Raw genomic sequence first — 24,744 nt, forward strand, 5'->3', positions numbered from 1 at the left:
TTTTTCCATAAATAGACAGGTATTTACCTCTCAATGGTTGCAGAATCTTGTCTATTTTTACAAGTTTTCTATTGAAATTCATTGTGGAGAGCTAATTTATATATTTTGTGATATGAATACCAGGTATGTCTACTTCACCATCAGCCCATTTTATAGGTAAACTGCAGGGTAATGTAAAAGTTGTATTTTTTAAAGATCCAATACGTAATATTGTACACTAGGTTTTAGTCCAGAGTACAGAAAAGTTATTTAGATCTTCAATGAGACATTGCAGGGCTTAATATAAAACTTGAGTCATCGGCATACATTGACACTTTGTTTTTAAGCCTTGGATTTCTAATCCTCTAATATCGTTATTGGATCTGATTTCGATGGCCATAACGAATAGATATGGTGACAGCTGACACCCTTGTTTGACTCCTCTTGACAATTCAAAACTCTCTGAGAAGTAGCCGTTATTTACACCTGGGGTTGGGCATCATTTTTGACCCATTTTATAAGAGAATCACCGAAATTGAAAAAAAAATCCATGCATTTATAAATAAAACCAGTCGCACTTTATCAAACGCATTTTCAAAATCCGCTATAAATATCAGGCCTGGCTTCTTAGATGTTTCATGATGTTCTATTGTTTCTAGTAGTTGTTGTATATTATCTCCAACGTATCGTCCATGTTAAAAAAAACCTGTCTGATCAGGATGAACAATACCTGGTAAAACCTTTTCTGAGTGCTATGCATTTTGCTAATATTTTTGCATCACAACATTGAAGTGTAAAGGGGCCTCCAGTTTTTTTTAGATGGACTGGTTCTTATATTTGCCATCTGGGTCTTGTTTTAATAATATAGAAATCAGCCCTTCCTGCTGAGTACCTGACAGACTACCATTTCTATAGGAGTAGTTAAAACAAAAGGACAGCTAGTGTCATGTGAATTCTTCCTCCCTGTGTATTGGCCTCCCTGTGGCTCAGTTGGTAGAGCATGGCGTTTGCAATGGTGTTTGCAACGCCAGGGTTGTGGGTTCGATTCCCACGGGGGCCCAGTATGATTAAAAAAAAATAATGTATGAAATGAATTTAAATGTATGCATTCACTACTGTACGTTGCTCTGGATAAGAGTGTCTGCTAAATGATGAAAATGTAAAGTGCCTTTACTGTCCACCTACTAACAGTAAACCACCCTGCATCCCACTGCTGTCTTGATTCTAAAGCTAAGCAGGGTTGGTCCCTGGATCAGAGACACTGCTGGAATTGTGGCATCTTTCAGATGGTATGTTAAATGGCTACCCTGACTCTCTCATAAATAATCCCATGGCACTTATTGTAAGAATAGGGGTGTTAACCCCAGTGTCATGGCTAAATTCCCTACCTGGCCCCATTCCATCATAGTCACCTAATCATCCCCTCATTCCTAATTGGCATATATCACTCCTCATCTCTCTATCAGATAGCTGATGTGTTGTGAGCATTCTGGCAACAAAAAAAAAAATGGCTGCCATTCATCACCCAGGTGGCTGCTCCACTATCTGGTTAGTGGATGAGGTAAGTTTCCCCTACTATGTAAAGTGCTTTGAGTAACTCAGTTGGTGTAACACCCTGATCTGTTTCGCTTGTCTCCACCCTCCTCCAGGTGTCGCCCATCTGCATGTATGTCTGTTTGTGTGTGTGAACTGTGTGTGTGTGTCCCTTTAACAGCAGGTGTGGAGTGTGTTGAAACCCACCATGCTGTTTGGAATCTGACTTTAGTCCCGAGTCTTTGGCCATCCTAAAAATAGCCCTCTGAAAGACCAGCAGCTGCTGCCTCAATGGTACTCTAGCCTCCATAGAGCTCTGGTCCAAAATAGTGCACTACATAGGGAATAGGGTGCTATTTAGCCGAGGGTAGTCTGGCCCAATGACTTGGCTCTAACAGTTGTTCTCCATACTGCCAACTACATGTTGTTCTAACTGGCCGCTCTCTGAACCACACACTCCATTTACCGGAAATATGAGCAATTATTCCCTTTAGTTACCCTCTCTGGTAAGTCTTTCATTTCTTCTTCTCTCCTGTTTGAAGATAGGAAATGTAATTTACTGTGGGCCGGAGGGAGCATGGGATACAGCTAGCTCTGTGGTGGTTGTTCCCACGTAAACAGAATGCCATGGACTTAATTATGACACTAGAGTTTAGAAATGTATCTTGGTTCATACGAACAACGTTTGACTTTTATAAACTAAAAAAACATTTAACGTCAACTCTCCTAGGATAGAAAGGAAATGTTATGAAAAGCCACATACTATGTAAAGTTTTCACAAAGGTTGTGATCTTTCACTGCATGGCTCTACATTGAGGCCTAGGTGTAAAAATCTCACAAACTATTTTGTATTATAAATTGAGCTGTGACTGCTGGTCTGACTTTTTTTTTGGGGGGGGGATCTTTAATCCACGACTAAAAGATCCGACGCTTCCCAAAGATTCTGGGCATGTGTGGATCACTTTCTGCGCACGTCTATATTGTCTATAGAGAACAGGCTACTCAAGCCAATGGTGCTCGTTTAATGAAGTTATAATGATCACAGTATTCTTCATAAAAGACCCAAATATAATAGCATAACATTACTGTAAGACAAAAAAGCACCGCATTCAATCGTGATTGTTATTCTTTAAGTTTCACCCTTCTCGGTATGCACTTAGATCCTAGATTTTTGTTTTGAATGATGTACAGTGTTGTTTTGAATGATGTACAGTGTTTAAAGAATTGAAGGTGCCAACTAATTTTATATAGTCATCATAAAAATGTTTTACTGTCATATACAAACAAAAATCTGCTCCTCCCTTGACAGGGATCATCAACTTCACGTTTTTCAGCTTCTGCCCACCAATTTAAACTGAGGCATAGTCTTACCTGTGTATTTTGCCTAGTGGCGTGCACTGTTTGAGTTTTGGCCACATGAAGAAAAAAAACACAGTGGGTGTTTTTTGTCACACTGTAATGTTACACTATGCAATTATAAGCGGTTTTGTTATGTAGAAGACTGTGTGATCATGATGTGATCTTGCAGACATTACTTCAGCTTGATCTAACTTTGATCTAAGTTGCCTGAGTTGTTCTTTCTTTCTTTCTCTTGTAGTCAAATTTGAAAGCTGCAAACACATTTTAACAACGTTCCAGGGGTAGGAAATAACTTTATTTTGTTTGCTTGTCAATTCATTAGAAAAATCCGCTTCAAAGTAACAAGTTGTTATTATAAACTCGACAGATAAACAGATCTTTTGCAACCACCTGTGTTCCGAGGTTGTTGTAAGTGTTCTATGAATAAACATGACGTGTATTCTGACCATTTGACCGTACTGAACTTGGATGATCTAGCAGAAACCGCTCTCAGGCCACTGCAGTTGTCATCCCCGGGTCTGTATTCACAAGGCGTCTCTGAGTAGGAATGCCGTTTTTGCCTTTAAAAAAAAAATCATAATGAATGAGAAGGGGGGGGGGGACTTGATCCTGAAGATCAGCGTTCTTACCCAGAGACGCACTTTGTGGTTACGAACCCTGAAGACAAAGTTTTGTCAAAGAAGTCTCACCCCTCATCTCTCCTCTTGTAGGTAACATTGACAGCAGCTGTTGGGCCTGGGCTCTGAACAGATTAAGAGGTTAGAGATCAGAAGGGTAAAGGTGAAGAAGGGTCGTGGTCACCATGGTGCGTAATGTGGACGATCTGGACTTTTGCCTTGCCTCCCACCCCCAGAGCATCCTGGAGGGGCTGCGCTCCCTCTGCTGCAACCCCAAACTAGTGGACGTGACTCTGGCCGCGGGCGGCCGCGACTTCCCCTGTCACCGGGCCGTCCTGGCGCTCTGCAGCGTCTACTTCCACTCCATGTTCTCCGGGGACTTTGTGGAGAGCATAGCGGCCCGGGTGGAGCTGCACGGCGTGGATCCTGACGTAATGGCTTCACTTCTAGACTTCTGCTACACAGGGAAACTCACCATCAACCAGGGAAACGTGGAGGGCCTGATACGCACGTCCAGTCAGCTACAGTTCCAGGCGGTCCGGACTGTGTGCAGCCGTTACCTCCAGCACCAGATCGATGCCACCAACTGCCTGGGGATCCTGGAGTTCGGGGAGGTACACGGCTGTCCCGAGGTGGTAGCAAAGGCCTGGGGATTCCTTCTGGAGAACTTTGAGGCCGTACAGCGCTGGGAGGAGTTTCCTCTGCTGGAGAAGGAGAGGTTAGTGGCGTGTCTGTCCAACGAGAGGCTACAGGCCAGGACAGAGTGTACCCGTGTGGAGGCAGCCCTGGCCTGGGTGAGACACCACCAGGAGTCCCGACTCCCCCACCTCCCAGAGCTTCTGGGGCTGACCCGCCTGGCCCTCCTGTCCCCTGACTACCTCACTAACACCCTTATGAAGGACAGCCTGGTCCTAGCCTCTCTCAGCTGTGTGGAGGTGGTAGAGAGGGTATGCAGAGAGGTAAATGAACAAGATAAAAAAGTACCAATGTTTTAATATTTTAAACTTAATGGTCCAGTTTCCCAACCACCAATAAGCCTAGTCCTTGACTCAAATACACTTTGAATGGGGGTTCTACATTGAGTTTATTTTTTATTCCAGGGGTGAGGCTTGATCTGTGTCTAGGAAACCGGAACCTTAAGTTTTAACAGGGCAGAGAGAACTTCCATATTTCCCAACATTTCCAAATCACCGTCTTTGTGTAGAAAATGGACGTGAAGCCAGGCGATGTGGTCCAGAGTGGCAGCCCAAGTCCCCAACCCAACCTGGAGGAGGTGTTATTCGTGATGGGAGGACGCTCGCTGGATGACTCAGATGACGAAGATGATGATGATGAAGACAGAGACCCCAGGCTGCTGCCCGGGAACTGTGGCTTCTACAACCCTAAGACACGTAATGCTCCTCTTCCTCCTCATCTTCCTCTTCCTCACTCATGTGTTCTGAGCATCTGTGTCCCTATAACCTGGTCCCAGATCTGTTTGTGCTGTCTGGCCAAATTTGTCATGTGACAATGACCATAGGAGTTGAGAAGACAGCACAAACAGATCTAGGACCAGGCAAGGTAGTGACCATAGGAGTTGACAAGACAGCACAAACAGATCTGGAACCAGGCTAGGTAGTGACCATAGGAGTTGAGAAGACAGCACAAACAGATCTGGAACCAGGCAAGGTAGTGACCATATGAGTTGACAAGACAGCACAAACAGATCTGGGACCAGGCTAGGTAGTGACCATAAGAGTTGACAAGACAGCACAAACAGATCTGGGACCAGGCTAGGTAGTGACCATAAGAGTTGACAAGACAGCACAAACAGATCTGGAACCAGGCAAGGTAGTGACCATAGGAGTTGACAAGACAGCACAAACAGATCTATGACCAGGCTAGGTAGTGACCATATGAGTTGAGAAGACAGCACAAACAGATCTGGGACCAGGCTAGGTAGTGACCATAGGAGTTGACAAGACAGCACAAACAGATCTGGGACCAGGCAAGGTAGTGACCATAGGAGTTGACAAGACAGCACAAACAGATCTAGGACCAGGCTAGTGTCCACCCAGCAAAGATCCCATAAATAATGTGCATGTTGTGATGTCTCTCTCTACAGAGTAGTGGTATGAATAACATTATCATGTCTCTACAGAGTAGTGGTACACCTCTGCTGTTTTCAATCAGGATCTCAGCGATCACTGCCTCATTGCCTGCAACCGCTATGGGTCCGCGGTCAAACGACCACCCCTCATCACTGTCAAACGCTCCCTAAAACGATTCAGTGAGCAGGCCTTTCTAATCGACCTGGCCTGGGTATCCTGGAAGGACTTTGACCTCACCCCGTCAGTAGAGGATGCCTGGTTATTCTTTAAAAGTAATTTCCTCACCATCTTAAATAAGCATGCCCCTTTCAAAAAATGTAGAACTAAGAACAGATATAGCCCTTGGATCACTCCAGACCTGACTGCCCTCGACCAGCACAAAAACATCCTGTGGCGGACTGCACTAGCATCGAATAGTCCCCGCGATATGCTACTGTTCAGGGAAGTCAGGAACCAATACACACAGTCAGTTAGGAAAGCAAAGGCTAGCTTTTTCAAATAGAAATTTGCATCCTGTAGCTAACTCCAAAAAGTTTTGGGACACTGTAAAGTCCATGGAGAATAAGAGCACCTCCTCCCAGCTGCCCACTGCATTGAGGCTAGGAAACAATGTCAACACCGATAAATCCACAATAATAGAGAATTTGAATAAGCATTTCTCTGCAGCTGGCCATGCTTTCCTCCTGGCTACCACAACCCCGGCCAACAGCTACGCACCCCCCGCAGCTACTTGCCCAAGCCTCCCGAGCTCCTCCTTCATCCAAATCCAGATAGCAGATGTTCTGAAAGAGCTGCAAAACCTGGACCCGTACAAATCAGCTGGGCTAGACAATCTGGACCCTCTCTTTCTAAAATTATCCGTCGCCAATTGTTGCAACCCCTATTACCAGTCTGTTCAAACTCTCTTTCGTATCATCCGAGATCCCTAAAGATTGGAAAGCTGCCACGGTCATCCCCTTCTTCAAAGGGGGTAACACTCTAGACCCAAACTATTACAGACCTATATCCATCCTGCCCTGCCTTTCTAAGGTCTTCAAAAGCCAAGTTAACAAACAGATCACTGACCATTTCGAATCCCACAGTACCTTTTCTGCTGTGCAATCTGGTTTCCGAGCTGGTCACGGGTGCACCTCAGCCATGCTCAAGGTACTAAACAATATCATAACCACCATTGATAAAAGACAGTACTGTGCAGCCGTCTTCATCGACCTGGCCAAGGCTTTCGACTCTGTCAATCACCGTACTCTTATTGTCAGACTCAACAGCCTTGGTTTCTCAAATGACTGCCTCGCCTGGTTCACCAACAACTTCTCAGATAGAGTTCAGTGTGTCAAATCGGAGGGCCTGTTGTCCGGACCTCTGGCAGTCTCTATGGGGGTACCACAGGGTTCAATTCTCGTGCCGACTTTTTTCTCTGTATACATCAATGATGTCGCTCTTGCTGCGGGTGATTCCCTCATCCACCTCTACGCAGACAACACCATTCTGTATACATCTGGCCCTTCTTTGGACACTGTGCTAACAAACCTCCAAACGAGCTTCAATGCCATTCAACACTCCTTCCGTGGCCTCCAACTGCTCTTAAAGGCTAATAAATCTAAATAGTGGACAACTACAAATACCTAGGTGTCTGGGTAGACTGTAAACTCTCCTTTCAGACTCATATTAAACATCTCCAATACAAAATTAAATCTAGAATAAGCTTCCTATTTCGCAACAAACCTCCTTCACTGACATTGCCAAACATACCCTCGTAAAACTGACTATCCTACCGATCCTCGACTTCGGCGATGTCATTTACAAAATAGCCTCCAACACTCTACTCAGCAAACTGGATGCAGTCTATCACAGTGCCATCCGTTTTGTCACCAAAGCTCCATATACCACCCACCACTGCGACCTGTATGCTCTCGTCAACTGGCCCTCGCTACATATTCGTCGCCAGACCCACTGGCTCCAGGTCATCTATAAGTCTTTGCTAGGCAAAGCTCCACCTTATCTCAGCTCACTGGTCACCATAGCAGCACCCACCCGTAGCACGCGCTCCAGCAGGTATATCTCACTGATCATCCCCAAAGCCAACACCTATATGGCTGCCTTTCCTTCCAGTTCTCTGCTGCCAATGACTGGAACGAATTGCAAAAATCGCTGAAGTTGGAGACATATCTCCCTCACTAACTTTAAGCGTCAGCTATCTGAGCAGCTTACCGATCGCTGCAGCTGTACACAGCCCATCTGTAAGTAGCCCATCCAATCTAACTACCTCATCCCCATATTGTTTTTATTTACTTTTTTGCTCTTTTGCACACCAGTATTTCTACTTGCACATCATCATCTGCACATCTATCACTCCAGTGTTAATTTGCTAAATTGTAATTACTTCGCTACTATGGCCTATTTATTGCCTTACCTCCTTATGCCATTTGCACACACGGTATATAGACTTTTTCTATTGTGTTATTGACTGTACGTTTGTTTATTCCATGTATAACTCTGTGTTGTTGTTTTATCTTGGCCAGGTCGCAGTTGTAAATGAGAACTTGTTCTCAACTGGCCTACCTGGTTAAATAAAGGTGAAATTAAAAAATTTAAAAAAGAATAACATTACCATGTCTCTCTACAGAACGGTGGTATGAATAACATTATGTCTCTACAGAACAGTGGTATGAATAACAGTATCATCTCTCTACAGAGCAGTGGTATGAATAACATTGTCTCTACAGAACAGTGGTATGAATAACATTAGCATGTCTCTCTCTCTACAGAACAGTGGTATGAATAACATTATCATGTCTCTACAGAGCAGTGGTATGAATAACATCAGAACAGTGGTATGAATAACATGACGATGTCTCTACAGAACAGTGGTATGAATAACATGACGATGTCTCTACAGAACAGTGGTATGAATAACAGTATCATGTCTCTCTCTCTACAGAACAGTGGTATGAGCTGCCAGTCTTCCCCAACCACAACAAGTACGGATACTCTGTGGTCTCTCTGAATAATGACGTTTATGTCACAGGTCAGTTGGCTTTAATTTAGGGCACTTGATTTGAAAAAATAAATACATAAATACATAAAATAAATACATAAAATGAAAGTATTCATTGTCACTAAACCAAATTCAGATTTCCTCCAATTGTTGAAGTGTGCTTAGTTGATAAATATAATTGATGCATCCCGTATCCTCAGTGTCCTGAAAAGAAGATTGACAATGATCGGATAGTCGCTCTCTCTCACTCCCTCCCTCCCTCCATCCCTTCTCCGTTCATCCCTCCATCCATCCCTCCCTCCCTCCATCCCTCCCTCCATCCATCCCTCCCTCCCTCCATCCATCCATCCATCCATCCATCCATCCCTCCCGCCTCCTAATCCTCCCTCCCTGCCTCCTTCCCTCCATCCATCCATCCCTCCCTCCCTTCATCCCTCCCTGCCTCCTTCCCTTCATCCCTCCTTCCCTCCATCCCTCTCTCATCTTAGGGGGCTCGAGGGGTTCCCAATCCAACACCTGGTCGACCACAGAGACCTGGAAGTACATAACCAGAGAGGGACGGTGGGTGACGGTGGCTCCCATGCTCCGGCCCCGGACTAACCACACCTCAGCAGCTCTCAGTGGAGAGATATACGTCATCGGAGGAAAGAGAGAAATATGAACTATAGAAACTAGACCTATAATAGACCTATAAGAACTAGACCTATACTAGACCTCTAATAGACCTAAAGGACCTAGACCTATAATAGACTTATAAGAACTAGACCTATACTAGACCTATAATAGACCTCTAATAGACCTATAATAGACCTATAATAGACCTATAATAAACCTATAACAGACCTATAATAGACCTATAATAGACCTATAATAGACCTCTAATAGACCTATAATAGACCTATAATAGACCTATAGAACCTAGACCTATAATAGACTTATAAGAACTAGACCTATAATAGACCTATAATAGACCTCTAATAGACATATTGGAACTAGGCCTATAATAGACCTATAATAGACCAATAATAGACATATAGGAACTAGACCTATAACAGACCTATAATAGACCTATAATAGACCTACAATAGACCTATAATAGACCTATAATAGACCTATACAACCTAGACCTATAATAGACTTATACGAACTAGACCTATAATAGACCTATAATATACCTCTAATAGACATATTGGAACTAGGCCTATAGTAGACCAATAATATACCAAAAATAGACCTATAGGAACTAGACACATAATAGACCTATAATAGACCTAGAATAGTCATATAATAGACCTATAATAGACCTCTGATAGAACTATAGGAACTAGACGTATAATAGACCTATAATAGACAAATAATAGACATAGGAACTAGACCTATAATAGACCTATAATAGACCTATAATAGACCTATAATAGACCTATTATTGACCTACAATAGACCAATAATAGACATATAGGAACTAGACCTATAATAGACCTATAATAGACCTATGATAGACCTATAGGAACTAGACCTATAAGAACTAGACCTATAATAGACCAATTATAGACCTATAATAGACCTATAATAGACCTATAAGAACTAGACCTATAATAGACCTATAATAGACCAATAATAGTGCTATAATAGACAAATAATAGTCATATAATAGACCTATAATAGACCAATAATAGACCTATAATAGACCTATAATAGACCTATAATAGACCAATAATAGACCTATAATAGACCTATAATAGTCATATAATAGACCTATTATAGACCTATAAAACTTCACCTATAATAGACCTATAATATACCTATAATAGACCAATACTAGACCTATAATAGACCTATAGGAACGAGACCTATAATAGAACTATAATAGACCTATAATAGACCTATAATAGACCTATAGTAGACCTATAGGAACTAGACCTATAATAGACCTGAAATAGACCTATAATAGACCTATAGGAACTAGACCTATAATAGACCTATAATAGACCAATAATAGACATATAGGAACTAGACCTATAACAGACCTATAATAGACCTATAATAGACCTATAATAGACCTATAATAGACCTATAATAGACCTATACAACCTAGACCTATAATAGACTTATACGAACTAGACCTATAATAGACCTATAATATACCTCTAATAGACATATTGGAACTAGGCCTATAGTAGACCAATAATATACCAAAAATAGACCTATAGGAACTAGACACATAATAGACCTATAATAGACCTAGAATAGTCATATAATAGACCTATAATAGACCTCTGATAGAACTATAGGAACTAGACGTATAATAGACCTATAATAGACAAATAATAGACATAGGAACTAGACCTATAATAGACCTATAATAGACCTATAATAGACCTATAATATACCTATTATTGACCTACAATAGACCAATAATAGACATATAGGAACTAGACCTATAATAGACCTATAATAGACCTATAATAGACCTATAGGAACTAGACCTATAAGAACTAGACCTATAATAGACCAATTATAGACCTATAATAGACCTATAATAGACCTATAAGAACTAGACCTATAATAGACCTATAATAGACCAATAATAGTGCTATAATAGACAAATAATAGTCATATAATAGACCTATAATAGACCAATAATAGACCTATAATAGACCTATAATAGACCAATAATAGACCTATAATAGACCTATAATAGTCATATAATAGACCTATTATAGACCTATAAAACTTCACCTATAATAGACCTATAATATACCTATAATAGACCAATACTAGACCTATAATAGACCTATAGGAACGAGACCTATAATAGAACTATAATAGACCTATAATAGACCTATAATAGACCTATAGTAGACCTATAGGAACTAGACCTATAATAGACCTGAAATAGACCTATAATAGACCTATAGGAACTAGACCTATAATAGACCTATAATAGACCAATAATAGACATATAGGAACTAGACCTATAACAGACCTATAATAGACCTATAATAGACCTATAATAGACCTATAATAGACCTATACAACCTAGACCTATAATAGACTTATACGAACTAGACCTATAATAGACCTATAATATACCTCTAATAGACATATTGGAACTAGGCCTATAGTAGACCAATAATATACCAAAAATAGACCAATAGGAACTAGACACATAATAGACCTATAATAGACCTAGAATAGTCATATAATAGACCTGTAATAGACCTCTGATAGAACTATAGGAACTAGACGTATAATAGAACTATAATAGACAAATAATAGACATAGGAACTAGACCTATAATAGACCTATAATAGACCTATAATAGACCTATAATAGACCTATTATTGACCTACAATAGACCAATAATAGACATATAGGAACTAGACCTATAATAGACCTATAATAGACCTATAATAGACCTATAGGAACTAGACCTATAAGAACTAGACCTATAATAGACCAATTATAGACCTATAATAGACCTATAATAGACCTATAAGAACTAGACCTATAATAGACCTATAATAGACCAATAATAGTGCTATAATAGACAAATAATAGTCATATAATAGACCTATAATAGACCAATAATAGACCTATAATAGACCTATAATAGACCTATAATAGACCAATAATAGACCTATAATAGACCTATAATAGTCATATAATAGACCTATTATAGACCTATAAAACTTCACCTATAATAGACCTATAATATACCTATAATAGACCAATACTAGACCTATAATAGACCTATAGGAACGAGACCTATAATAGAACTATAATAGACCTATAATAGACCTATAATAGACCTATAGTAGACCTATAGGAACTAGACCTATAATAGAACTGAAATAGACCTATAATAGACCTATAGGAACTAGACCTATAATAGACCTATAACAGACCTATAAGAACTAGGCCTATAATAGACCTATAATAGACCAATAATAGACATATAGGAACTAGACCTATAATAGACATATTGGAACTAGGCCTATAATAGACCTATAATAGACCTATAATAGACCTATAAGAACTAGGCCTATAATAGACCTATAATAGACCTATAATAGACCTATAGGAACTAGACCTATAATAGACCTATAATTGACCAATAATAGACCAATAATAGACCTATAATAGACCTATAACAGACCAATAATAGTCATATAATAGACCTATAATAGACCTATAATAGTCATATAATAGACCAATAATATACCTATAATAGTCATATAATAGACCAATAGGAACTAGACCTATAATATACCTATAAGAACTAGACCTCTACGAGACATATAATAGACCTATAATAGACCAATAATAGACCAATAATAGACCTATAATAGACCTATAATAGACCTATAATAGACCTATAATAGACCAATAATACACCTATAACAGACCAATAATAGTCATATAATAGACCTATAATAGACCTATAATAGACCTATAATAGTCATATAATAGACCAATAATATACCTATAATAGTCATATAATAGACCAATAGGAACTAGACCTATAATAGACCTATAAGAACTAGACCTATACGAGACATATAATAGACCTATAATAGACCAATAATAGACCAATAATAGACCAATAATAGACCTATAATAGACCTATAATAGACCTATAATAGACCTATAAAAGACCTATAATAGACCTATAGGAACTAGACCTACAATAGACCTAAAATAGACTTATAATAGACCTATAAGAACTAGCCCTATAATAGAGCTATAATAGAGCAATAATAGAACTATAACAGAACTATAATAGACCTATAATAGACAAATAATAGACCTATAATAGACCTCGAATAGTCATATAATAGACCTCTAATAGTCATATAATAGACCTATAATAGACCTATAATAGTCATACAATAGACCAATAGGAACTAGACCTATAATAGACCTATAAGAACTAGACCTCTACGAGACCTATAATAGACCTATAATAGACCAATAATAGACCAATAATAGACCAATAATAGACCTATAATAGACCCATAATAGACCTATAATAGACCTATAAAAGACCTATAATAGACATATAATAGACCTATAGGAACTAGACCTACAATAGACCTAAAATAGACTTATAATAGACCTATAAGAACTAGCCCTATAATAGAGCTATAATAGAGCAATAATAGAACTATAACAGACCTATAATAGACCTATAATAGACAAATAATAGACATATAATAGACCTCTAATAGTCATATAATAGACCTCTAATAGTCATACAATAGACCTATAATAGACCTATAAGAACTTGACCTATAATAGACCTATAATAGACCTGAAATAGACCTATATGAACTAGACCTATAATAGACCTATAATAGACCTATAATTGACCTATAATAGACCTATAAGAAATAGACTTATAATAGACCTATAATAGACCTATAATAGACCTATAAGAAATAGACCTATAATAGACCTATAATAGACCTATAATAGACCTATAGGAACTAGACCTATAATAGACCTTTAATAGACCTATAATAGACCTATAAGAACTAGACCTATAATAGACCTATAAGAACTAGACCTATAATAGACCTATAATAGACCTATAATAGGCCTATAATAGAACTTTAACAGACCTATAATAGACCTATAATAGACCTTTAATAGACCTATAGGAACTAGACCTATAATATATCTTTAATAGACCTATAATAGACCAATAATAGACCTATAAGAACTAGACCAAAAATAGACCTATAATAGACCTATAATAGACCTATAATAGAACTTTAACAGACCTATAATAGACCTATAGGAACTAGACCTATAATAGACCTATAATAGACCTATAATAGACCTATAATAGACCTATAAGAACTATACCTTTACGAGACATATAATAGACCTATAACAGACCTATAATAGACCAATAGCAACTAGACCTATAAGAACTCGACCAACAGGAACTTGACTAATAGGAACTAGACCAATAGGAAATAGACCTATAATAGATCTATAATAGACCTATAATAGACCTATAATAGACCTATAAGAACTAGACCAAATAATAGACCAATAGACCAATAATAGACCTATAGGAGCTAGACCTATAATAGACCTATAATAGACCTGAAATCGACCTATAGGAACTAGACGTATAATAGACCAATAGGAACTAGACCTATAAGAACTCGACCAACAGGAAATAGACTAATAGGAACTAGACCAATAGGAACTAGACCAATAGGAACTAGACCAATAGGAACTAGACCAATAGGAAGTAGACCAATAGGAAGTAGACCAATAGGAACTAGACCAATAGGAACTAGACCAATAGGAACTAAACCAATGTGAACTAGACCAATAGGAACTACACCTATAGAATCTACACCAATAGGAACTAGACCTATAGGAACTAGACCAATAGAAACTATACCTTTAGGTAATAGACCAATAGGAACTAGACCAATAGGAACTACACCAATGTGAACTAGACCAATAGGAACTACACCTATAGAATCTACACCAATAGGAACCAGACCTATAGGAACTAGACCAATAGAAACTATACCTTTAGGTAATAGACCAATAGGAACTAGACCAATAGGAACTAGACCAATAGGAACTACACCAATGGGAACTACACCTATAGAATCTACACCAATAGGAACCAGACCTATAGGAACTAGACCAATAGAAACTATACCTTTAGGTAATAGACCAATAGGAACTACACCAATAGGAACTAGACCAAATGGAACTAGACCAATAGGAACTGGACCAAATGGAACTAGACCAATAGGAACTAGACCAATAGGAACTAAACCAATAGGAACTACACCTATAGAATCGACACCAATAGGAACCAGACCTATAGGAACTAGACCAATAGGAACTATACCTTTAGGTAATAGACCAATAGGAACTAGACCAATAGGAACTGGACCAAATGGAACTAGACCAATAGGAACTACACCTATAGAATCTACACCAATAGGAACCAGACCTATAGGAACTAGACCAATAGGAACTATACCTTTAGGTAATAGACCAATAGGAACTAGACCAATAGGAACTGGACCAAATGGAACTAGACCAATAGGAACTAGACCAATAGGAACTAAACCAATGGGAACTAGACCAATAGGAACTAAACCAATAGGAACTAGACCAATAGGAACTGGACCAAATGGAACTAGACCAATAGGAACTAGACCAATAGGAACTAAACCAATGGGAACTAGACCAATAGGAACTAAACCAATAGGAACTAGACCAATAGGAACTGGACCAAATGGAACTAGACCAATAGGAACTAGACCAATAGGAAGTAGACCAATAGGAACTGGACCAAATGGAACTACACCAATGTGAACTAGACCAATAGGAACTACACCAATAGGAACTAGACCTATAGGAACTAGACCTATAGGAACTAGACCAATAGAAACTATACCTTTAGGTAATAGACCAAATGGAACTAGACCAATAGGAACTAGACCAATAGGAACTACACCAATAGGAACTACACCAATAGGAACTACACCAATAGGAACTAGACCAAATGGAACTAGACCAATAGGAACTAGACCAATAGGAACTAGACCAATAGGAACTAGACCAATAGAAACTAGACCAATAGGAAGTAGACAGATTAGATCTCGACTAATTCTCTATACTGTTCAGACCTCTAAACCACTGCAGCCTGCCGATCTGTAGCAATAGATATGCTTTGTCATAATAAGTGGACAGTTTTTTTCTTCTTAATAACATTGGTCTGGTCCGATAACACCAGTGTTTTCTCTCCACAGGCACTACAATGGACTTTGTAGACATTGAGCACTACGACCCATACAATGACACCTGGGCCCGAACATGCCCTGCAGTGAAATACGTGACAAACTTCACAGCGACTGCCTGCCATGGTAAACTATATGTGATAGGTTCCTGTGCTGTTAAGTACAACGCCCTGACTCTGCAGTGCTACAATCCTGTTATAGGTAGGTAGGAACGGCACGGAGCATCACGTAGGTAATAGGCTCACAACACGGAACCGTCACTAGTGTTTGTGGGCCCATTTTCATGTTCACGTCTTGAATTTGACTAAATTGAAAGGGAATTGATCCCCCCCCCCCCCCCAGACATGATCCCAATTATTGATTATCGCTTTAGAAGTGTTGCAGTATCCTTTCAGTTCCATTTGAAATCTCTTGTCAGTGTAATCAAACATGTTACCTACCTCTCGGATGTAGCATGTGTTGTTCAGATTCACATCTCTACCTTTGTCCATTTAAAAAAAAAAAAAACAGTTTTAGTAAGAATTAAGGAAAAGCAAGTAGGTTACAACACTTGTCATATTCTCATCAGATCCAATCTCATATCTTTGCCCCACTGTGTCTCTCTGTCCCCAAGACGGATGGAGTGTCATCTGCTCTCCCTTCATCCCCAAGTACCTGTCCTCTCCTCGCTGTGTCTCAGTGGAGGGGCTCATCTACCTGATCGCTGACAACACCAAGAAGGTTTACTGCTACGACCCACTGGCTAACATGTGGCAGAAGGTGGGTTAGGGGTTAGAGTTGAGGTTAGGGTTAGGGTTAGGGTTCGGGGTTAGAGTTAGGGTTAGGGTTAGGGGTTAGAGTTGGGGTCAGGGGTTAGAGTTAGGGTTAGGGTTAGGGGTTAGGGTTATGATTGGCGGTTAGGGTTAGGGTTAGGGGTTAGATTTAGGGGTTAGAGTTAGGGTTAGGGGTTAGAGTTGGGGTCAGGGGTTAGGGTTAGGGGTTAGAGTTAGGGTTAGGGGTTAGAGTTAGGATTAGGGGTTAGAGTCAGGGTTAGGGGTTAGAGTTAGGGTTAGGGGTTAGAGTTAGGGTTAGGGGTTAGAGTTAGGGTTATGATTGACGGTTAGGGTTAGGGGTTAGATTTAGGGGTTAGAGTTAGGGTTAGGGTTAGGGGTTAGAGTTAGGGTTAGGGGTTAGAGTTGGGGTCAGGGGTTAGAGTTAGGGTTAGGGGTTAGAGTTAGGGTTAGGGGTTAGAGTTAGGGTTAGGGTCAGGGTTAGGATTATGGGTTAGAGGTAGGGTTAGGCCTTAGATTTAGGGTTAGGGGTTAGAGTCAGGGTTAGGATTAGGGTTAGGGGTTAGAGTTAGGCTTAGGGGTTAGAGTTAGGGTTTAGAGTTAGGGTTAGGGTTTAGAGTTAGGGTTAGGGGTTAGAGTCAGGGTTAGGGTTAGGGGTTAGGGTTTAGAGTTAGGGTTAGAGTTAGCATTAGGGTTTAGAGTTAGGGTTAGGGTTAGGGGTTAGAGTCAGGGTTAGGGTTAGGGGTTAACATTAGGGTTAGAGTTAGGGTTAGAGTTAGCATTAGGGTTTAGAGTTAGGGTTAGAGTTAGCAAGTCGCTCTGGATAAGAGTGTCTGCTAGATTATGTAAATGTAAATGTAATTAGGGTTTAGGGTTAGGGTTAGCATTAGGGTTTAGGTTTAGTGGTTAGAGTCAGGGTTAGGAGTTAGGGTTAGAGTTAGGGTTAGAGTTAGGGTTAGGAGTTAGAGGTTAACATTAGGGTTAGAGTTAGGGTAACGAGTTAGGGTTAGGGGTTAGAGTCAGGGTTAAGAGTTAGGGGTTAACATTAGGGTTAGGGGTTAGAGTTAGGGTTAGGAATTAGAGGTTAACATTAGGGTTAGAGTTAGGGTTAGGAGTTAGGGTTAGGGGTTAGAGTCAGGGTTAGGAGTTAGGGTTAGGGGTTAGAGTTAGGGTTAGGGATATGGATGGATGGATGGATGGATGGATGGATGGATGGATGGATGGATGGATGGATGGATGGATGGATGGATGGATGGATGGAGAGATGGATGGATGGAGAGATGGAGAGATGGATGGATGGATAGATGGATGGATGGATAGATGGATGGATGGATGGATGGATGGATGGATGGATGGATGGATGGATGGATGGATGGATGGATGGATGGATGGATGGATGGAGAGATAGATGGATGGATGGATGGAGAGATGGTTGGATGGATGGATGGATGGATGGATGGATGGATGGATGGATGGATGGATGGATGGATGGACGGACGGATTAATCCTCTCCTCCTGTGTATTCCCCCAGGTCCAGCTGCTGCACATGCTCCATGAGAACGGAGATCTTGTGGCGTTGGACAGTCAGCTCTTTGCAACGGGGGGTCACTGGAAGGGCATGGAGGGGGACTACGGGGTGGAGGTAGAGGTGTACAACAGAGCTTCTAACAGCTGGAAGGTGGAGTGTTTCCTACCAAGGCTCTGGATCTACAGCGGGACCTGTTCTATCTTCCTGGACCCCTCCCAGTGGGCCGACCCATTCCCCCTCGATGAAACCTAAATGGAACCGTCGGGTCCATGGCATGCAGCACTTGAAGTGGAAAGATAAAGGTGCTGGTACTCATTTTAGGTACTGATTTTAACTTAAAAGTACTGGTGTAGTCGACCATATTTTAGGGGTGAATATTCTAGATGTGCAGTCAGCGCTTAAAGGCCCTGTGCAGTCATGTCCCTGTGTTTTATTTATATTTCCACACTATGAGGTTGGCATAATACTGTGAAATTGTGAAAATTACGACTGTGCCCTTTTAGTGTAAGACCCTGTTTTGATGTGATGGAGTTTTGGCCTGCCTGGTGACATCAACAGACCGTAAATTAGTTAATAGACCAATAAGAACGAAAGTTACAAACCTCTCTGCCAATTACAGCTAGTTTTTAGATTTCCACTCCCCACTCAGAACACTCCCGGAGAGTTCTAGCAAAAGAATTTATTGAGAAACTGCTCTTTGCTAATTCAAATACACCAGAGTACTTAATTGTTACCCAGAAATGATTTAATATGGAGACCTTTAAGCAGTTGATACAGGTCTAATTCAAGTACTGAGCCCCCGGCACTGAGCCCATGGCCATGACAGACTGATCTCAGGGTTATAGTGCACAGACTATTGTCAGACTTTTATGTCCGACTGTCTTGGCTGTCAGTAGCCTAGACTACTCTATGCATGTGGAATGTTGTTCATCTCTAGATTATGGAGGATGTCTTTATGCACTACTTGATCCTTTATGCTGCCTTGCCCAATTGTTCTTCTCTTGTTTTTCTTGTAACATTATACTCATGTGACGATGTGTTTATTTATATTGTTACTTCCTGACTTCCTGAAACGTCTGTTTGGAATCTGTATTATTGAGTTTGTTTGTTTGTTTGTTTGTTGACTTATTCAATCTTTGTAGAAAATGTGATGTTTAATCAAAACATCTTTGTAAATATGTTTTTTTTTAATGATGGAAAGCATGGAATATTTCATTATTTACAGCATAGGCTTCTGTGTTATTATGCAACAGTGTTTATCCAACCTGTGTTTGTTTATAAGCAACCCACTGGGCACGGTGCCAGTTCAACCCACTGGGCACGGTGCCAGTTCAACCCACTAGGCACGGTGTCAGTTCAACCCACTGGGCACGGTGCCAGTTCAACTCATTGGGCACGGTGCCAGTTCAACCCACTGGGCACGGTGCCAGGTCAACCCACTAGGCACGGTGCCAGTTCAACCCACTGGGCACGGTGCCAGTTCAACCCACTGGGCACGGTGCCAGTTCAACCCACTGGGCACGGTGCCAGTTCAACCCACTGGGCACGGTGTCAGTTCAACCCACTAGGCACGGTGTCAGTTCAACCCACTGGGCACGGTGCCAGTTCAACCCACTGGGCACGGTGCCAGTTCAACCCACTAGGCACGGTGCCAGTTCAACCCACTGGGCACGGTGCCAGTTCAACATCTACTGGGCACGGTGTCAGTTCAACCCACTGGGCACGGTGTCAGTTCAACCCACTGGGCACGGTGCCAGTTCAACCCACTGGGCACGGTGCCAGTTCAACATCTACTGGGCACGGTGTCAGTTCAACATCTACTGGGCACGGTGTCAGTTCAACCCACTGGGCACGGTGCCAGTTCAACCCACTAGGCACGGTGCCAGTTCAACCCACTGGGCACGGTGTCAGTTCAACCCACTGGGCACGGTGCCAGTTCAACCCACTAGGCACGGTGCCAGTTCAACCCACTGGGCACGGTGCCAGTTCAACTCATTGGGCACGGTGCCAGTTCAACCCACTGGGCACGGTGTCAGTTCAACCCACTGGGCACGGTGCCAGTTCAACCCACTAGGCACGGTGCCAGTTCAACCCACTGGGCACGGTGCCAGTTCAACCCACTAGGCACGGTGTCAGTTCAACCCACTGGGCACGGTGTCAGTTCAACCCACTAGGCACGGTGTCAGTTCAACATCCACTGGGCACGGTGTCAGTTCAACATCCACTGGGCACGGTGTCAGTTCAACATCTACTGGGCACGGTGTCAGTTCAACCCTCTGGGCACGGTGTCAGTTCAACCCACTGGGCACGGTGTCAGTTCAACCCACTGGGCACGGTGTCAGTTCAACCCACTGGGCACGGTGTCAGTTCAACCCACTGGGCACGGTGTCAGTTCAACCCACTGGGCACGGTGTCAGTTCAACATCTACTGGGCACGGTGTCAGTTCAACCCACTGGGCACGGTGTCAGTTCAACATCTACTGGGCACGGTGTCAGTTCAACCCACTGGGCACGGTGTCAGTTCAACATCTACTGGGCACGGTGTCAGTTCAACACACTGGGCACGGTGTCAGTTCAACACACTGGGCACGGTGTCAGTTCAACGCACACCTGATTTGGATTTAGGTTAAAAGTTGGGTGAAAAAAATACGAAATGCCCTCACGTTGATAACTTTTTGCAAATCCAATTGGTTTTCCATGTTGATTCAACGTCATCACATAGATTTTTGGGGTTGAAATGATTTGGAAACAATGTTAACTCAGTAGTGGGGTGTATACGCAGGTATGTCCAGGCTGTATCACATCCGGCCGTGATTGGGAGTCCTATAAGACGGCGCACAATTCGCCCAGCGTCGTCCGGGTTTGGCCCGGGGTAGATCGTCATTGTAAATAAGAATTTGTTCTTAATTAACTGACTTGCCTGGTTAAATAAAGGTTAAATAAAAATACAAATAAAAATATTTGGATTCTCAGAGGAGGAAGGGGCGGACCATCCTGCTCAGTGATTTTTTTCACTTTCACTGACTTAGCTACCAAATGCAGCTAGCTAGTTTTAGCCTACTTAAACACCCAGGTCAAACAGAGAGGGATGCTATGTTTGCTAGCTGGCTAAGGCTATCGAACGCTAGAACTGTTGGACTAATGATTACATCCTAGATCAGCTAGATGCAGGTAATAGTGTCCAAGGCGGTATTGAATGTGTCAATGTCTTGTCAGCTTGATTACTCTGAATGACCTGTGTTCACCTACGTTGTAAACTTTCATTCGTAGGCTAGGTTGAAGCAACCTCAAGATGGGTATAGGGGACATTCTAGTATCATGTAGTAGCCTAAACCTATCGATGTTACATTGAACTGGGTGACTGGAATATGAATGACATCCAATATGCTATAATAGAAATAAGGCGATGCTCATTAAAAAATGTAAAATCTTCCTCCCTAATCTTAAACGGCACCAACAGCCATTGTCGTATACCCACTTTTTATTGTTGTTGTTGTTGTGGGCATTGCATACACTCATTTCTTAATCCCCACGATACATGTCAAAGTAGGCTAGTGTAGTGGAGGTATACACGCCATGTCAAATAATAATGGCTAATGGAACAGACCAGAATGTTTAGCTTAAAATGTAGATAAACTACTATTTCTTCCCATTTTAAGAGTAGCAATGTCAGTAGGCCTATGCACAAATGCTCCAAAATTGTGCTGTTTCATGGACAGAAATGGAAATTTCCGTAAAAAAAAAAAACTAAACTTGAAAGTTTCAAAGAGAGAAGATCAAAAGATGCAACAACTATAATAAATAGGTGATAAAATAATATAAAATAATATAAAATAATGGCTGCTAGACAACGAAATAAAAAAAGCGTTGATTTTTAAAACCCGGGGGCGGTCGCTGATTGGCTGAATGAATTTGATCATGCTTTGTGATACGCCCCGGGGTTTCATGACGTTTTAGTCCACACCCTATCACATACAGTCGAACCTGATGAACACCAGTGAGCCACCAGATCCACCATGAGGAACATCTAGCTAGTCCTTCTGTCCTTCTTGTTGGATGTAAATGTCCGGTTTATCAGGTCCCAGGCTGCCATGACCGTTCTGATTGTTTATTCACAAGTTAATTTTATTTTTTAATTTTTTCTTTATTTAGCGCCATCTGTACCTGAGAGCAGATCTAGAGGTTCTGACTGGACACACATTTGAGTGGCCCAGGACAGTCCATTTATTTTGTGCTGTTATAATTTGATGCAAGCAGTTCCCCCTCATAGCTGGCAAAAGCAGTGACCCCACGGCCTATGGGCTCGTAGAGGCGGAGCTGCTGCTGCTGAGGGCAGTTCCCCCTCATAGCGAATAGCTGGCAAAAGCAGTGACCCCTCGGCCTATGGGCTCGTAGAGGCGTAGCTGCTGCTGACAGTCCCTGAGGAGCAGAGCAATACGCTTGTTTTGAACAATATTTTTTTTTTCACAGGAAAAGGTACATATTTACCACACTTTTTATATTTAAAAGTATTTAAAACATAATCCATGAATTATATAATATATATATATATCCTGAAAAATATAAAAAGGCAACATGAAACAATTTCAAAGATTTTACTGAGTTACAGGTCATAAGGAAATCAGTCAATTGAAGAAAACAAATATTTGCTACGCTATGGAGTTCACATGAATCAGGAATACAAATATGCATATGTTGGTCACAGATACAGGACCAGTCAAAAGTTTGGACACACCTACTCATTCTTGGTTTTTCTTTATTTTTTACTATTTTCTATATTGTAGAATAATAGTGAAGACATCAAAACTATGAAATAACAAATATGGAATCATGTAGTAACCATTTTTTTTTTAAACAAATCAAAATATATTTTAGATCTTAGATTCTTCAAAGTAGCCACCCTTTGCCTTGATGACAGCTTTGCACACTCTTGGTATTCTCTTAACCAGCTTCACCTGGAATGCTTTCCAACAGTCTTGAAGGAGTTCTCACATACGCTGAGCACTTCTTGGCTGATTTTCCTTCATTCTGCTGTCCAACTCATCCCAAACCATCTCAATTGGGTTGAGGTCGGTTGATTGTGGAGGCCAGGTCATCTGATGCAGCACTCCATCACTCTCCTTCGTGGTCAAATAGCCCTTACACAGCCTGGACGTGTGTTGGGTCATTGTTCTGTTGAAAAACAAATGATAGTGCCACTAAGCGCAAACCAGATGGGATGGTTTATTGCTGCAGAATGCTGTGGTAGCCATGCTGTGCCTTGAATTCTAAATAAATCCCAAACAGTGTCACCAGCAAAGCACCATCACACCTCCTCCTCCATGCTTCATGGTGGGAACTACACATGCAGAGACATCCGTTCACCTACTCTGCGTCTCACAAAGACACGGCGGTTGGAACCAAAATCTCAAATTTGGACTCATCAGACCAAAGGAAATATTTTCACCGGTCTAATGTCCATTGCTCGTTTTTCATGGTCCAAGCAAGTCTATTCTTCTTATTGGTGTCCTTTAGTAGAGGTTTCTTTGTAGCAATTTGACCATGAAGGCCTGATTCACGCCGTCTCCTCTGAACAGTTGATGTTGAGATGTGTCTGTTACTTTACCTCAGTGAAGCATTTATTTGGGCTGCAATTTCTGAGGCTGGTAACTCTAATGAACTTATCCTCTGTAGCAGAGGTAACTCTGGGTCTTCCTTTCCTGTGGTGGTCCTAGTGAGAGACAGTTTCATCATAGCACTTGATGGTTTTTGCGACTGCACTTGAAGAAACGTAAAAAGTTTTTGAAATTTTGGGGATTTACTGACCTTCACGTCCTAAAGTAATGATGGACTGTTGTTTCTCTTTGCTTGTTGGAGCTGTCCTTGGTCTTTTACCAAATAGGGCTATCTTCTGTATACCAACCCTACCTTGTCATAACACAACTGATTGGCTCAAACGCATTAAGAAGGAAAGACATTCCACAAATTTACTTTTAACAAGGCACACCTGTTAATTGAAATGCATTCCAGGTGACTACCTCATGAAGCTGGTTGAGAGAATGCCAAGAGTGTGCAAAGCTGTCATCAAGGCAAAGGGTGGCTACTTT

General features: G+C 41.2%; 1 protein-coding gene across 5 annotated transcripts; it reads left to right on the forward strand.

The window, feature by feature from the left end:
- The first annotated feature begins 1,768 nt into the window (after window positions 1-1,768).
- Window positions 1,769-21,648, forward strand: klhl30 (kelch-like family member 30). Of its 5 annotated transcripts, none has more exons than XM_014149472.2 (9): window positions 1,769-2,018; window positions 3,110-3,152; window positions 3,582-4,447; window positions 4,693-4,879; window positions 8,517-8,603; window positions 9,062-9,217; window positions 16,373-16,561; window positions 16,974-17,119; window positions 18,662-19,731. In XM_014149472.2, exons 3-9 carry the CDS (start codon window positions 3,674-3,676, stop codon window positions 18,908-18,910), a joined length of 1,788 nt encoding a protein of 595 aa, XP_014004947.1. In that variant the 5' UTR covers window positions 1,769-2,018; window positions 3,110-3,152; window positions 3,582-3,673; the 3' UTR covers window positions 18,911-19,731. The 5 variants fall into 5 exon arrangements, 4 of the variants coding, with proteins under 4 accessions (XP_014004947.1, XP_045553415.1, XP_014004948.1 ...); XR_006759789.1 differs by lacking the exon at window positions 3,110-3,152 and adding an exon at window positions 19,941-21,648 and having other exon boundaries at window positions 1,863-2,018; window positions 18,662-18,979; XM_045697459.1 differs by lacking the exon at window positions 3,110-3,152 and having other exon boundaries at window positions 1,861-2,018; window positions 16,373-16,486.
- The last annotated feature ends 3,096 nt before the right edge of the window (window positions 21,649-24,744 follow it).

The sequence above is a fragment of the Salmo salar genome, chromosome ssa16 (assembly GCF_905237065.1).
Source record: "Salmo salar chromosome ssa16, Ssal_v3.1, whole genome shotgun sequence".
Classification (NCBI taxonomy): domain Eukaryota; kingdom Metazoa; phylum Chordata; class Actinopteri; order Salmoniformes; family Salmonidae; genus Salmo; species Salmo salar.